The sequence below is a fragment of the Bubalus bubalis genome, chromosome 7 (genome assembly GCF_019923935.1).
Source record: "Bubalus bubalis isolate 160015118507 breed Murrah chromosome 7, NDDB_SH_1, whole genome shotgun sequence".
Taxonomy (NCBI): Eukaryota; Metazoa; Chordata; class Mammalia; order Artiodactyla; family Bovidae; genus Bubalus; species Bubalus bubalis.
Window position 1 is genome coordinate 75,319,671 of NC_059163.1, and position 16,368 is coordinate 75,336,038.

The following is a 16,368-nucleotide window of genomic DNA, read 5'->3' on the forward strand; positions in this document are numbered from 1 at the left end:
AATTATTCCTTACCTTGATACATACTCTGTGGGCTAATTGTGGAGTTAGAGGGAGTGTAGATAGAGCTTACATGCTGGTGGGTCCTCAGGAAAGGGCTCTGTCTTTGTCTTCCTCCCTGTTCCTACCTGGGATGAGGAGGAGATAGGCGAAAAGACAGGGAAAAAGATCATGTGAAGTCAGTAAAAGGTTCTGGATCCAAAGGGGCATCTGAGGCCTCTTTCCTGGGGAAGCAAAATCCCAGATTTCCCAGGACCCAGCATGACGTGGGAGCAGGAGAGCTGATTGTGTAGCCATTGAAGTGTGTGGGCTAGGACCGTCTGTCGAAGGGTTTATCGAAGGGTTTCCCCAGGGAGCGGTAGGATAGGCTTGGGGCTTGTTATCAGAGAGAGGACGCTCTCTCTGCAGAATCCTGCTGGTTGCCAGGAAGTACTTGAGAAGCGTCCTGGGCTGGTTCTGGGAACCCAACTTAAGACAGAGCTAGCTGGATAAATGACTTCTTGTTTGCATAAATGACATTTTTTCAGATCTTTCAAAAATTACCTGAAAACACTGTAGCAGACTTACTCCTTTAACACTTTCCAGAATGGGATGTGGTATAAAAAGCAAGTGGTAGGTCCAGGAATTATTCAGACTAGGGCCAAAACTGTAAAAGTCTGGCCTTAAAGTTCCTGTAGCCAGGCCATGCAGAATAAGAGAGGGGCTTAGTAGTGCTGGGCAGGGTGCTTGGAGTAGAACAGTAGGGGCTGGCTGGGTTGAACTAGCTAGCACATGTGCCCCAGAGATGGAGTAAAACCTGCAAGGCAAGCTGTCTTGGCAGTTCTTTTGGGTTGAAGAGTGGATTTCTTAAGAGGATTAGTTTTCTCTTTTTTTCCACAAAATAAAACTCGTGCTGGTAGACACACTCCTTCTTACAAACTCCATCAAGAAAGGAACCTTTTTCTTTAGGCTTTGTTCTTCCAAATGTTTGGTTTTCGTTTGGGAGCTTTCTTGTTTTCCATCATTTGTATTTGCTTTTGTCCCTCATAAGAAAGTAGCAGAGTGTGTGGTGTGTGTGCTTGTCTTTCAAAATTTTTATTTGAGTATAGTTGATTTTCATCATTGTGTTAGTTTCAGGTGTACAGCAAAGTGAATCAGTTATACACATACACACTCTTTTATTTTTTTAGATTCTTTTGAGTTTTTCTTCAGGGTTTGGGGTTTTTATTTTTAGGACATAATACCTCTTTCTGACATCTTGGAAACTAGTTTCCTAGTGATGATCTACTTTTTAAAAAGATTAATTGGCATTCTTTTAAAAGTGTGTGCCATGGATAAGTGATGTAGATATATTGTATCCTGTTAATTAAAACCATTAAAAAGGTAAATGGTCTAACATCAAGGCTTGGTACAAGTATTGTCTCAATCATTATTAAGTCTTTACTGAGTAGCTAATCTAAATTTGTTCAGCAGATATTTATTAATTGCCCACACTGTCTTAGGATTGGGATTCATTGGTGAATCCCAATCCTTTGTTGTCAAAGGTCCTGTCTTTAAAGAGTTTATGTTGTGATGGGGAGAAATAGAATAGACATAGCAAGCAAATTGATAGCATAAGTACAGGTGCCCCTGCTCCAGGTTCCATCCTGCATGGTATGGAGGACTGACTCTACTCTACCATTTTACATAAAGGACTTGAATGTCTGGATATTGGTGTTTGTGGGGGTCCTGGAACTACAGGAATGACTGTACTATGGGTAAAGAAACATACAGCAGGGAGTGGCGTTTGTGCACCTATGCACTACGTATGTGAGTTTTGTATGGTGATAGTGTGAAGGCTTAGAGCAAGTGATTGAGCCTTGAGGAAAGAATATTATAGGCAGCCGGACCTGTAGGTGCAAAAGCTGTGCTGTGAAACGTGTTGCTTGTGTTTGAGGAGCAGCAAGGAGACCAGAGTGAGGCCAAAGAGGTATTAGTGGGACAGATTCTAGAGGGTTATTGTAAGGACCTTGGCTTTCACTGTGAGCTACTGTGAGCAGTAGTCATATATGGATGTGAGAGTTGGACTATAAAGAAAGCTGAGCGCCGAAGAATTGATGCTTTTGAACTGTGGTGTTGGAGAAGACTCTTGAGAGTCCCTTGGACTGCAAGATCATCCAACCAGTCCATTCTAAAGGAGATCAGTCCTGAATGTTCATTGAAAGGACTGATGCTGAAGCTAAAGCTCCAATACTTTGGGCACCTGATGGGAAGAACTGACTCACTGGAAAAGACCCTGATGCTGAGAAAGATTGACGGCAGGAGGAGAAGGGGATGACAGAGGATGAGATGGTTGGATGGCATCACCGACTCAATGGACATGAGTTTGAGTAAGCTCTGAGGGTTGGTGATGGACAGGGAGGCCTGGTGTGCTTCAGTCCATGGGGTCTCAAAGAGTCGGACATGACTGAGCGACTGAACTGACTGACTGACTGACTGACTGTGAGCAGAGGGCCTTCCCAGGTGGTGCTAGTGGTAAACAACTCATCTGCCAGTGCAGGAGACGAGAGAGATGCAGATTTGATTCCTGGGTCCAGACAGTCCCTTGAAGAAGGGCATAGCAACCCACTCCAGCATTCTTACCTGGAGAATCCCTTGGACGGCGGCTCCTGGCAGGCTTGATCCATTGGGTCTCAAAGAGTCAGACATGACTGAAGTGACTTAACACGCACGCACTGTAAGCAGATGCTCTGGCTGCTGGAATGAGGGGTTGGGATAAGGAGGAAGTAGGGAAGTGAAACGAAAGTTGCTCAGTTGTGTCCGACTTTTCACAACCACATGGACCATACAGTCCATGGAATTCTACAGGCCAGAATACTGGAGTGGGTAGCCTTTCCCTTCTCCAGGGTATCTTCCCAACCCAGAGATCGAAGCCAGGTCTCCCGCATTGCAGGCAGATTCTTTACCACCTGGGCCACAAGAGAAGCCCAAGAATACTGGAGTGGGTAGCCTATCCCTTCTCCAGCAGATCTTCCCCGCCCAGGAATCAAAATGGGGTCTGCTGCGTTGCAGGCAGATTCTTTACCAACTGAGCTTTCAGTTCAGTTCAGTCACTGTCCAACTCTTTGCGACCCCATGAACCGCAGCATGCAAGGCCTCCCTGCCCATCACCAACTCCTGGAGTTTACCCAAACTCATGTCCATTGTGTCGGTGATGCTATCCAACCATATCATCCTCTGTCGTCCCCTTCTGCTCCTGCCCTCAATCTTTGCCAGCGTCAGGGTCTTTTCAAATGAGTCAGCTCTTCTCATCAGGTGACCAAAGTATTGGAGTGTCAGCTTCAACCAGTTCTTCCAAAGAACACGCAGGACTGATCTCCTTTAGAATGGACTGATTGGATCTTCTTGCAGTCCAAGGGACTCTCAAGAGTCTTCTCCGACACCACAGTTCAAAAGCATCAATTCTTAGGCACCCAGCTTTCTTCATAGTCCAACTCTCACATCCATACGACTATTGGAAAAGCAATAGCCTTGACTAGACAGACCTTTTTGTTTTTGAGCCTTCAGGGAAGTGTTAAATCTAAGGTAATTTAAAGCCCATAATCTCTGTTTAGAGACTAGTGCCCTCACCTGGACTGGTGGTTGTCCAACTTTGTGTGCAGTAGAATCACTTGGGAGGACTTGATAAAGCACAAACTAGAGCTCCTGATACTGTGTTGGTTTTTGATGTGGCTGTGAGATGTCCAGATGTAGGTGTTGAGTTAGACAGCTGTGTATGCAATAGGGAACTCAAGGGAATGGTGAGGTTGGGCTACAGATACAGTTGTGAGCCTAGAGAGGGGTGGTGATGATTGCCTCAGAGAAAGTAGTTGTGGCACACAGGCTTTAGTTGCCCACGGGGTGTAACATCTTCCCAGCCTAGGGATCGAACCCGCGTCCCCTCCATTGGCATGCAGATTCTTACCCACTCTTCCACCAGGGAAGAAAGACTTAGGTCTTTTAACAACTGTTAAGATACTCCTTTAATTTTGTTGATGCAATTCTTGTGTGCCTTTTCATTTATATTTTAATGATGCAACATTGAGATTTAGCTGTATATCCTCAACTTAGACTTGTGTTCACTAAGTCTGAAAGTTGTGGGTTGGTAAAGGCAGGGAGGGAGGGCAATGTTAAATGAAAGAATTTGACTATAAATATCTTTTGGCAATGCCTGATTAATATGGCTATTATTAAATATTGTATAATATGTCAAGGATTTTTTTTATTATTGAAGAAAAAGTGCATCTTTAAATCATATTATAGTCCTCGGTTATTCATGAGAGGTATTTTGTAGAAACACATGCAGTACATCATTGACCACAAATTTATGTACTGCTTTAGCTAAATCACTTCCCGTTGTAGATACTCTTTAAAATCTGATAACTGAAACATATGTATTAAAAAAATAGAACTGACATTGTATATTTCTTTTTGCAGAACTTTTTGCTTATATAGGTCAAAAACATTGATTCAGGTTTTTCCTAAAATCATATCTTTGCAATAAAGAATTGGGGTTGGTTGTGGTGGGGGAGGGGGGTGGGGAGATGAGAACTAATAAATTGAGCCTGAGGACTAGTTGTAATTCATGGGACTAAAAATAGTGGGAACAAAATTTGTATTAAAATTTTCAACATATAGAAAATTGAAAGAATGATGTAGTAATCTCCCACATTACCAATTTACCTACTCAGTCATTAATAACAGCACGTCATCATTGTTTTCCTTTATATTGGAGTATGCCTACATATACATGTTTGCTGAATGATTTGAAAGTCAATTGCAGACATCATGACCTTCTGCTTTTATTGAGAAATATTAGTACTTATGAATGAGATGCAGCAGTTTCTACATTGTCTGACTATGAATATCCTAATGATTTTGTGGCTAGCTGTAATTGACTAAAAAGACTTTTATGGTGAAGGTCAGGTAGTGTAATCCTGTCTCTCAGCCATTGTTTACTTTTCCATCCATTTATCATCTGTCCCAGCCTGTTCTGGCTGCTGTAACGAGATGCCATTAGCTGGTTGGCTTATGAACAGCAGACATGTATATCTCTCAGTTCTGGAGGCTGAGAAGTCCAAGATCAAGGCTCTGGCAGGTTTGGTGTCTGGTGAGGGCCCACTTCCTACTTGGCCATCTTTTTGCTGCAGTTTCTCTTATGTAGTGGAAGGGGAAGCGGGAGCTCTCTGGGTCACTTTTACAATGGCATTAACCTCATTCATGAAGTTTCTACTCTTATAACCTATTCACCTCCCAAAGGCCCCATCTTTGTGGAACATAAAATCTGAGTTCTGATTAATGAAATACTTACTTAGTAATGGTAACCAGAATAGACTCTATACTATATTAAAAGAATGTTTCCTATATTTATAGAATTGCAAGGTACTTGGGGGTTCAGTTTTATGTAGAAGAACCTGGCTCTGATTTGTAGAGGGGGTGGAGTGGGATTGCAGTTTTGCTGCTAGCTTACAGAAGAAGGCTTAACGCATAAGGTTGGGAGTGAGACATGGAGAAGGCAGAACAGGGTTTGTTGGCGGATGTTTATGTGCACAGGAGTCACTGGTTGCGCCTGGAGAGAAGAGTTCTTGATAATTTCTGGTCAACCTCCATCGCTTGGTATGAAACAGCATTGAGAGCACAGGAGGCCAATGTGGATGGCACGTGGAGAGAGCTGGGTTTACAACAGGGACTGACCAGTGCTGTGAGGAGCAGAGAGCCAGTTTCATCAGGCTGTTTTTGTGAAATTGCCAGGAAGCCTGCCTACAAACCAGTCCTAGTGGTACAGCTTTGTCTATATTGATCGTTTGAATGAGCCATTAAGGAAAAAGAGCATATTATGAAGCAGGCCATACGACAGTTTTCATCAGCTGATGTCAGTAAAATTGAACGTGCCTCCCTCACTGGATGACAGGAAACACGTGGATCTGAGCCCACTGCAGTGACTTCCCCAGTGTCTGTTTCTTAAGCACCAGTAGACCAAACAGGTCAGATGCCTGAGGAAGTGAACTGAGTATTTTTCTGCTAAGTAGTTTAGGCTGCTTCTCACAGGCTAGACTGCCCACGATAGGGCAGTAGTGACAAATGACCCCAGAGACATGTCACCTCAGTGTTGTGATAACAGGCGGCACCAGTGGTCCAGGATCTGCTTTCAGGAAAGCTTTTTATTTCTCAAATAAGTGAGGTACTGAAGGACCCGAGAGGTACATGCTACCCTGGGTTTGTATTGCCCTTTGCTCTGCATTTTTGCATTGTTTCACCAACTCTGTGTGTGTGTGGGGGTGGGGGTGAGGTGGGGGTGGGGGGTGTAAGTCACTTTAGTCTTGTCCAACTCTTAGAGACCCTGTGGACTGTAGCCCATCAGGTTCCTGTGTCCATGGGATTCTCCAGGCAAGAATACTGGGGTGGATTGCTATGCCCTCCTCCAAGGATCTTCCTGACCCAGGGATTATGTTTACTGCATTGGCATGCGGGTTCTTTACCACTAGCGCTACCTTGGAAGTCCAGTTATGAGAATAATGATGGATAATTAGGAGGATTGATGCCAGAAGCTCACACAAACATGGAAGGGGAAATGTTGCCTTTGTTTGGGAAAGACTCCCAGGTGAAGAGAAGTTGGGAAGGGTTTCTGTTCACAGTCTGACCTGAGGTGCTCTGAGAGATGACCAGAGGCCACTCAGGCCTCCAGTGGGCAAGGTTATGAGTGAGTCCTGATGAATGGGCCCACTTTGGGTGTCTAGTAGAGTCGAACTGTGGGCCAGCCATTGGCTGGCCTGTGGGAAGCGGGCCACTGTTCTCCTTCTCAGTGCTCCTGTGGCTGAGGATCGCTCTCTACAAATGTTAGCTGGTCGCTTGTGTGGGGTGACTGGAGAGTTTCAGCTGAGCCCAAGCAGAACCTTTGAAAGTGAAAGTTTCTCAGGTGTGTCCGACTCTTTGCAACCCCATGGACTATACAGTCCATGGAATTCTCCAGACCAGAATACTGGAGTGGGTAGCCTTTCCCTTCTCCTAGTCTTCCCAACCCAGGGATTGAACCCAGGTTTTCCGCATTGCAGGTGGATTCTTTACCTGCTGAGCCCAAGCAAGCAGAACCTTTAGTGATGGGCCAAATCTGCCCTGGAGGAAGGATCTGGCTGTGATGCTCACTGCTGCCCCCAGTGGTGGCGTGCTGGCATGGAAGGGCCAAGCACCGGAGGAGACTGGGGATACAGTAGCCTCCCCACCCCATCCGAGGTTTCAGTTTCCACAGTTTTATTTACTCATTGTCAACTACAGGTGGAAAATATTAAATGGAAACTTCCAGAAATAAACAATTCCTATGTTTTAAATTACACACCATTCTGAATAGTGTGATGAAATCTCACACCATCCCACCCAGGGCGTGAATCAACCCTTTGTCCCTCACATCCTGCTCCTCAGTCCCTTAGTAGCCATTCCGGTTATCAGATCCACTGTCAAGATATCTCAGTTTGTGTTCAGGTCACCCTCATTTTATTCAGTAACAGTTCCAAAGCATGAGAGTACTGATGCTGACTGTTTGGATGTGCTAAAGAGAAGCTATATGACACTTCTTTTAAGTTAAATGGTGAAAGTTCTGGACTTAATAAGGAGAGAAAAAAACTGTATGCTGAGGTTGCTAAGATCCATGGTAGGAATGACTCTTTCTCTGAAATTGTGACCAAAAAAATTGTACTAGTTTTGCTGTTATATCTCACATTGCAAAAGTTATGGTCACAGTTGTGTTAAGTGCTGAGGGAAAAGGCATTGCGTGCATGTTAAGTCACTTGGTCACGTCCGACTCTGTACAACCCTATGGACTGTAGCCTGCCAGGTTCCTCTGTCCGTGGGATTTCCCAGGCAAGAATACTGGAGTGGGTTGCCATGCCCTCTTCCTGGGGATCTTCCTGACCCAGGGATCAAACCCTTGTCTCTTATATCTCCTGTATTGGCAGGCGGGTTCTATACCACTGGGAAAAATGGAAAAGGCATTGCATTTGTACAGTAAGATATTTTGAAAGAGAAAGACCGATCTTATAAACTTTTATCATATTGTTATAATTCTGTTTAATTGTTGTTGATCGCTTACTCTGCCTAATTTACAAATTTTGTCACAGATATGTATGTATAGAAAAAAGGCATAGTATATAAAGGATTCGGCACTATTTCAGTTTCAGGCATGCACTGGGAGTCTTGGAACGTATTCCACATGGATGGGGGGACTGTTGTCCGTTGTGATTGCTGTCAGATGCCATTGCATGGAGGACTGGTGCATCTTGGCTTTGAGCTATATACTGTGAAATAACACACTGTTTTATAGAAAGCCTCGCCTTAGAAGTCCTGGGAGGAAGAAATATTAACAACCAAATGGTGTGAATTTCAGAGTGTATAGTTTTGAAAACGATTTGAAAATTTTTAATTTAATTATCCTTGTCACCAGTACAGTCTGATTTATTTTGATAATTAAAGTGTAACATACTAAGGAAGAGACTGTAAAAATAATGTATAAGATTGTCATTTAGTCATAACTTTGAATTGGAGTAATGCTATGCTATGCTAAGTCACTTCAGTCGTTTCCGACTCTGTGCGACCCCATAGATGGCAGCCCATCAGGCTCCCCCGTCCCTGGGATTCTCCAGGCAAGAACACTGGAGTGGGCTGCCATTTCCTTCTCCAATGCATGAAAGGGAAAAGTGAAAGTGAAGTCGCTTAGTCGTGTCCGACTCTTAGCGACCCCATGGATTGCAGCCTAACAGGCTCCTCCATCCATGGGATTTTCCAAGCAAGAGTACTGGAGTGAGGTGCCATTGCCTTCTCCAGAATTGGAGTAATACTAACATGCATATCTTTTTGACATATACCTTTATTCTATATTGCCCCACACAAATGGCTTCAGAACCAGATTTCTTGATTTTGAATTCTTGCTCTTCCACTTACTACTGGGCTGATTTTAGCTTAGCCTGTTTGGCCTCAGTTTCCTCCCATTCCTATTACTATCATTGCTGTTTTCTGTACAGCAGAATGCCTAAATAGTTCTTAAGTGTTGAGATGTAAGTAACTTTTATTTTGTCTTTAACAGGGACCTCCGAAACAATCTTATTAGTAGTATAGACCCAGGTGCCTTTTGGGGACTGTCATCGCTAAAAAGATTGTAAGTGTTTGAATTGCTGGCTTATGAATTTGAACCATTCCTTTTTAAGTAACTGCTAACGTACTTCAAACTTTAACACGATAAAAAAGTGGCTTTTTAATAATTTTTAGAAGTTCATCTAGCCGGGTCTAAGATAGAAAAGCAGACTGTTTAAAGTAAGTAGCTCAGAAGGCAGTTTATTTATACAGCAGTTTGATTTGTTGGTGGCAGATGGTTACATCCCTCTTATGGTAATAAAATGATTATGGTTGGCTTTGCCAGTGGGCATAATCTGTAGATGAGTTTCAACTTACGAATGCATTTAAACAATCTATTGTAAATGCCCTAAAAATTGAGGCCTCTTTCTATTAATGATTTCAAAATCTTGCCAATTTCCTATGTATTTTATCTATATGTTATTTTAAAATCTAAAGACCAGTTTTTATTACTTCCGAGACTAAGCACTCTTGCTTTCCTTATCGTGTTCTTGTCACAACTACTTTGTGAGAGTGCTCATATTTTAGAGGTCACCTGGTGCTTAAGCCATGTGGACTGCACCACTACCCTTCATTCCTTCTGAGTGCATTTATTGAGTGCTGACTGCTTACTGTGCTTGGACTTCCCTGGAAGAACTTACAGACTCTTAGGGGCAAATCGATAGTGAAAATACATCCTAAATAATGTTACTAATCTGCCGGGGAAAGGAGGGGCCACCTGAGATGGGAATGACCTCCATGAGAGCAGCCAGCCTTTAGACTTGACTTTGCTCCTGAAGGGTGAGTATGTATTGAAGAATAACAGAAAGAGCACTGTAAGCAGAGTGGACACAGGTATGAAAAGAACATGTTCTTTGACCAAAGCATTAAGTAGAAAGGGGAAAAGAACATTGGAATGTAAGGTTAGTCAGAAAGAGACCAGGCTTTTGATGACCTCCTGCCATGTTGAAGAATTTCAAATCTATTATTTAGACAGTGGAAGGCTGGCAAAACTTCTTCAGTATGGAGTTGATGTGATCAGATTAGTGACATCAGGGCTGCAGTGGATCAAGCTGGGTTTAGACGTCAGTGAAAGTATTATCAACGTATAGAAATGTAATTGAAGTGGAAAGACAGATCAGCATCAATTCAGTTAAACAAAAATTTATCAAGTCCATCCTCTGTGCCCAGTAGTGAGCCAGCCTCCATAGATACAAAGGTAACTAACTCAGGAACCCCTTGGAAGGTTTGCAGTCTAGTGGAATTATGTATATTAACCAAGATCTTGGATATGGGTTTGGAATATACTTCCAGAGAGATGGAGCCCTAGATGGTGTTCAGCTGTTAAGGGTCTTTGAAGCTGTTGGGACTTGCCAGACGGACACAAGCAGGAGCGTGGAACGTGGCCATCAACAGGCTACATGCATCCCCAGAAATGGACTAGCCCCTAAGATAGTCCTTAGGGAGTGGGGGGCAGCAGCCAGCTGAGCTTGATTTATAACAAAGAGTCATTTTCTCTGTGCTTCTTACTGGGACAGACTGGCACCTTGTTTGGATGGAATGTGAGCCCTCACATAGGGAGGAGGAGGAGGAGTGGAGCTGCTAGAGCTGCCCTATCAAACTCTGGGGCTGAGGCTAAAGCGGTTTTGTTTCAACTGTCCTTCCTGGTGATTCTGATGCTAAAGCTGGAGAATTACTACAACTAGTTGTTCCAAGAGGAGGGAGGAGGATGGTATCATATGGCCAGACAAGTCCACTTATTCTCTCCTTCTCTGATCACGTGACCATCTGTGTTCTGTTTTCTGATAATAGGGAGCTTAATATGATAATATCTGCATGTTGAGGTAGAGATCGAAGGAAACTCGACTCTTAATAAAAAGCAGCTTCATCAGGCTCTTTCAAGCATACTGCAAAATAGCCTGTGTTCTCCATCAGTTCTTTATCCTTCAGTAAATAATTTTTCACATATTGCTATCCAAAATAAATTTAAAATTTTCTTGTTCAGTAGCACTTAATTTAATTACCATGATTGTCCCAGATGTTGCCTTAGCATTTTTTCATTGCATTACACATTAAGTAGTCTCTGGTGTTCATATCTAGGAAGGTAATTGTCATTTATAATCTTCCCACTAGAAAATTTGGTCTTAATTCCACACAGCTAACTTGGTATACAGCTTGCAAGCTGAGAGAGTTCTGTATGAAAACTCCGTGAGATAGAAAGGTATCTGCTAGTCACTTCTTGACTACAGGCACTTTTTCTTATGAGGCCTTAAATCATTCAGTTGTGCATCTCACTCAGCAGCTACATATAAAGTGTTTCTGTAAGTGTCCCGTGCCTTTACTTTATAGATAATTTGGATCAGGAAGATTAAGTCAGTGGCTTTCTGAAGAATAAACTACCAGAAGTAGGTAAAACCTAGACCCATTCAGTTTCTCTTTTGCTTTATCAACAAAATTCAAGCTGATTCTCAATTCAAATGAAAACTCATTATCAGTACCTAAATTCCATTTTAAATAGGTATAGCTGTAATGAAATTGTTTCCCAAAGAATCAATGGTAATTACACCATTTAAAACTCAGAACTGAGACAAGATAATGAATAGAACTCAAAATGCTTGTTTAAGCAACACTTCACACGATGATGCCTCATTTTCTTAAATAGTAAAGCCCAGAAATAGAAGGAAAATCAGCCGGAATAAAGAAAAGTCCCACACGATTAAATACTTAGCTTTAATATTCTGAGGAGCTAGAGCATAATGAATGTAGATAAAAACTTGTATTGCTTAAGATATTTTTTTAAATCAAAAGTTGCCATAAGTAAGGGAAAACAGAGCTATGAAATTTTTGAATACTAGGGATTACCTAAACTAGCTTTTAAAATATCTAAAGGAAAAAATTAATGAGTAGGTACTGAATTCAAATATGAAGTCTTTGTAATTTCTATCAGACTAATACCCTTCCCCCCCCCCCCCCCCCATTACCAAGTGTATAATTTACAATCTGACAGTTTTAGTTTAGAAATGGTTGGTATAAGTCTCTAAAGAGTAACTCGGTGAAATTCAAAGAATATGTCCTTCTCTATTACAGAGAATAATACAGACAGTGAAGAAAATACGAGAAAGATATTTTTTAAAGTTTGGCTTAGAAAGCTTGTTTTACTTCTTTTATTGAAATAAAAAATGACCAATAATCCCAAATCTTAATAACTGAGAAAAACAAAGATTCATTGTTTTAGGGCTTTCATAGTAAATCCACTGATGGGAAATGATGAAAGCTATGCTCTCTTATTTGGAGAAATAGTTATCTCCTAATTAAAATAAATCTTAATTGAAGTATAAAATTGTGTTCACTGTGCTTGGTATGAATAAAAATAGTGTGGAAAGAACAAAATACTAAACTTATTACAGATAAAAGGGAAAAAGTTACCTACATTGAGGAGGATAAAAAAAAATGGTTTCAAAGTAACATTTGATAGGAACTATAAGAAGTTTAGGAGTGACTGAAAAAATATGGGCCATTACCTCGATATTGTGATAAAGTAATTTGGCTTGGAGGCTAAATGACAGATCTGTAAAGTAAAAGCTAGCTCAGTTGTTTTTTCATTACAGTCAATACTTCTGAGTATTTAAGGAATGAAGTTAGCATTAAGTTTCACTTGTTCTTGAGGAAATAAAAGTTTTGGGATTGTGATAATGTACCTTTTTACCTGTTGTCTCTTGGATGTTGCCTTAGATCAGCTCTGTTCCCTAACTTACCAGCGTGATGAGCTGTGTATATCATCTCAGGCAGTAAGATAGATTGGTTTTATCTTGAGTCATTTTACAGGAGTAAATGGTTTTAAATATCGAGGGCACTGTAATTAAACAGCGGTTAGTTTTCTGCGTGCCGGAAGTAAGTGAAAGCAAGGATTATTTCTTCTCTCAGTGCTGTACTTGAGATAGGTGAATATGTTAGAGATGCTTAAAAGAAAAGTATTGTGTGATACCTGGGTGCCATTCTTGAATATGAAATGTATGAAACTTTCATTAACCAGGAGAACTAATTGAAGATACTTTTCCCCTTTCTCCTTAGGGATCTGACAAACAACCGAATAGGATGTCTGAATGCAGATATATTCCGAGGACTCACCAATCTGGTTAGGCTGTAAGTACCTCTGTCTTCCATATTATAATACAAGGAAGCATTTGAACCAGTACCCACATTTTTATGACCACTAATATGTTTAACATTAAAATAGCAACTATAGAGGTTATAGAACTGGTAGGGGGATAGTTCAGTTCAGTCACTCAGTCATGTCCAACTCTTTGCGACCCCATGGACTGTAGCATGCCAGGCTTCCCTGTCCATTACCAGCTCCTAAAGCTTGCTCAAACTTATGTCCATTGAGTCGGTGATGCCATCCAACCATCTCATCCTCTGTCATCCTGTTCTTCTGCCTTCAACCTTTCCCTGGGAAAGATTGAAGCTAGGGGATAAGGAGCTGGAAATTTAATCATGGAGATAGAATGTCATCAGAATATAATAATGCATGACATCCACTGCTCCACCCGTACATGCACACATGCGATGTAGTATGTGTGCATATTGGACCTAGAGAATAGGTCCATATTGAGACACATGATCAAAAGCTTTGATGGTTTGGGAAAATTTCTTTGAAGAGGTGAATCTTGAGCTAATGGTCCAGATCCTTAGAAGGGAAAAGAAGTCAAGCAAATGATAGAAATCAGAGCGAGGCCAGTTTGTCAAGGTGAAAGCTGATAGTCTTATGCATAGACTGACCATTGAAGTCACTCCTCTGACCTTGTGGTTATAGGTGACCTCTCAAGCTTTTCTGTTTTTCATCTATACAGTAGGATTAATAGTACCTCAAAGTTATTAGAAGGATTAATTAGCATTTGAATTATCTATACCTGTTTCTTATAATTTATATCTAATATAAATGGAGAACTTTGTATATATCATCAAATATATTTTAGTTTTATTTTTAAAGTTAAGAATCTGAGAGTAACTAGAAGTAAGGACAGTTACCTGTAATAGAGCTTTATACAAGAGTGTATGAAAGGCAGACCGAAGCTTAGAACTGATTCAATCCTAGGAGGCCGCTGGAAGACACTGATGTGGGGAAATGGCATAAATCATGATTTAGAGAAGAGCAATCTAGAAATAGGGTGCAGCATGCAAGGCAGGATTTTGCGGTAGAAGTTCTAGTTCTGAGATCGCCTGTGCTTGGCTCTTTCCCTTTGTAGCTTTTTAGGATGTTTCATCTGTTTTGTTCAAGTTAACTTTGAAAAAGCCGTATGGGCTTAAGTACTGAGATTATTTCATCTCTACAGTAAGTGATGGGTCTCACTTGTCAGAATGTAACAAAGTACTCCTGCTTCTCAGTCAGCAAATTCGTATTTTTCAGTGTGCCCTTTAGCTCTGGGGGAAAGATAGTTGGCCGAAGTATATGTTTTTAAATAAAAGATTGATTTGGTTTACAGCTTACTCATTGCTAGAAATCAGTTAAATCTATTATGGTGTTCTTTTTTTGTAACTGGATTACAAACAGTTTTGTTTCAGTGCCTTTATTATCTCGAGAGTTTTTAATTTTTGGTTTTGAGGAAAGTGTAAGAATTGGCAATCTGAGGCATTTATGGAGAAAAATTTGTTATCTTTTTGAGTAGTTAGGAATCAAATAGTGAAAGAGAGAGTCTGAAGTTTACCATTTTCTTGACTTTAGTTCCAGATGGATTTATAGCTTTGGTCTAGGGATTTTTGACCCAACAGCAGAAATTCTTTAGGCAAAAGTGTTGTTTTGGACAGTGCTTACATTAAGGCAGGTTACTATACAACTTACTTTTTTGTTTTTGCCTCCTGCCTTAAAATCTAATATTGTTGCAAATTTTAAAGCCTGGATTGTCTCTTACATTTTTACCAATTCTCTGATACCTGTGTGAGAATTTACAGGACATAGAACATAACGGACATATATCCAGGTGAGTCATTAAAACATAGAAATAACACTACCAAGCTTCCTACTTTGTGATTGATTGAGGTAATTTTGTAGTCCATGTAATAGTAGATGATAGCCCTCTAAAATGCAACAGTGTGGCACATAAAGAACTATACCTGACATATCCTTCAAATACTGTTCTAAGAAAAATTAAGGCTTCCCGCATGGCTCTTTGGGTAAAGAATCCGCCTGCAATGCAGGAGACCCAGGAGACATGGGTTCAATCCCTGAGTCGGGAAGATCCCCTGAAGAAGAAAATGGCAACCCACTCCAGTATTCTTGCCTGGAAAAGTGCATGGACAGAGGAGCCCGGCGGGCTACAGTCCATGGGTCGCAAAGAGTCGGACACGACGGAGTGACTGAACTGAACTGAAGAAAAATTATCAGTACTAAGCACATAAACATAAACACATAGGAAAAATTAGCAGTTGTGGTAGCTTCTTAGCATTCAGGAATGCTTTGCAGTGGAGTTGCTTGTGATCATTTGGGTTGACAGTTCTTGAGCATTGGATCAGGAACCTTTGGATGGGTGTTCTGTGTGGGCTGCACAGCTTTCTGGGCTCTCTAAGCCAGGTTGTATGTTGCTTGTAAAGGCTGATAGCATTTGGTATTTCAGATATGGAGAATAGCATTTTCATTCTAGCAAGTGGAAAAGAGAGTCTGATTAGTTAAGGGACATGTAGTACATTTTTAGGTTAAGAGTCAGAGAAGCTCTGTATTACTAATATTTCCCACCCTATAGAGTAAATGTGCAAAAGAAATCAGTCTAGAGTAGATTACTGTTCTAGCCCTTTCCTCTGCTACCTCTTCAGCTTAACTCCTTGGGTTACCCTGGAACTTTGGACCCTTAGACTCACTTGGCCTCTTAGCCACGGAGCCTGGAAACCTTGGCAGAAGGCCTGTAGCATTCCCACCCAGACTTCTCATTGGCGATTTAGTGTAAAAATTGAAAAATGACATACGTCAGAGTGTTCAGTGGACTTGGGTGTGGTAGGTAAATTGATTGAATCTGTGTATTGATCTCTGCCTTTATTGATGGAGAAGTTTTGGGAAGTGAAGCCATCCTCCCAGAGGTTCCCACTCTAACCCTAGGAGTAACTGGCAGAAAAAAGATGGAACTAATAATGGACTCCAGTGAAGTCTCTGTCCTTCACTTAAGAAGTTAGCTTACAGAGTAGTTGTTAGGAGATCCAAAAAAATCAAAACTTTGCTTTTAATTTTCTTTATGAATTTTGATCAATTTAAAACCTGTGTTTTTCCTCTAAGAATTATACCTTTA

At 41.2% G+C, this 16,368-nt stretch overlaps 1 protein-coding gene across 2 annotated transcripts in view; it reads left to right on the forward strand.

Moving 5' to 3' along the window:
- The window catches only part of ADGRA3 (adhesion G protein-coupled receptor A3), a 132,727-nt gene that overhangs the window by 40,182 nt on the left and 76,177 nt on the right, over positions 1 to 16,368 (forward strand). For both annotated transcript variants that reach the window (XM_025290244.3, XM_044946040.2), the window contains exons 3-4: positions 9,069 to 9,140; positions 13,166 to 13,237. In XM_025290244.3, coding sequence (XP_025146029.1) covers positions 9,069 to 9,140; positions 13,166 to 13,237 — 144 coding nt within the window. The remainder of the gene's footprint in view (positions 1 to 9,068; positions 9,141 to 13,165; positions 13,238 to 16,368) is intronic.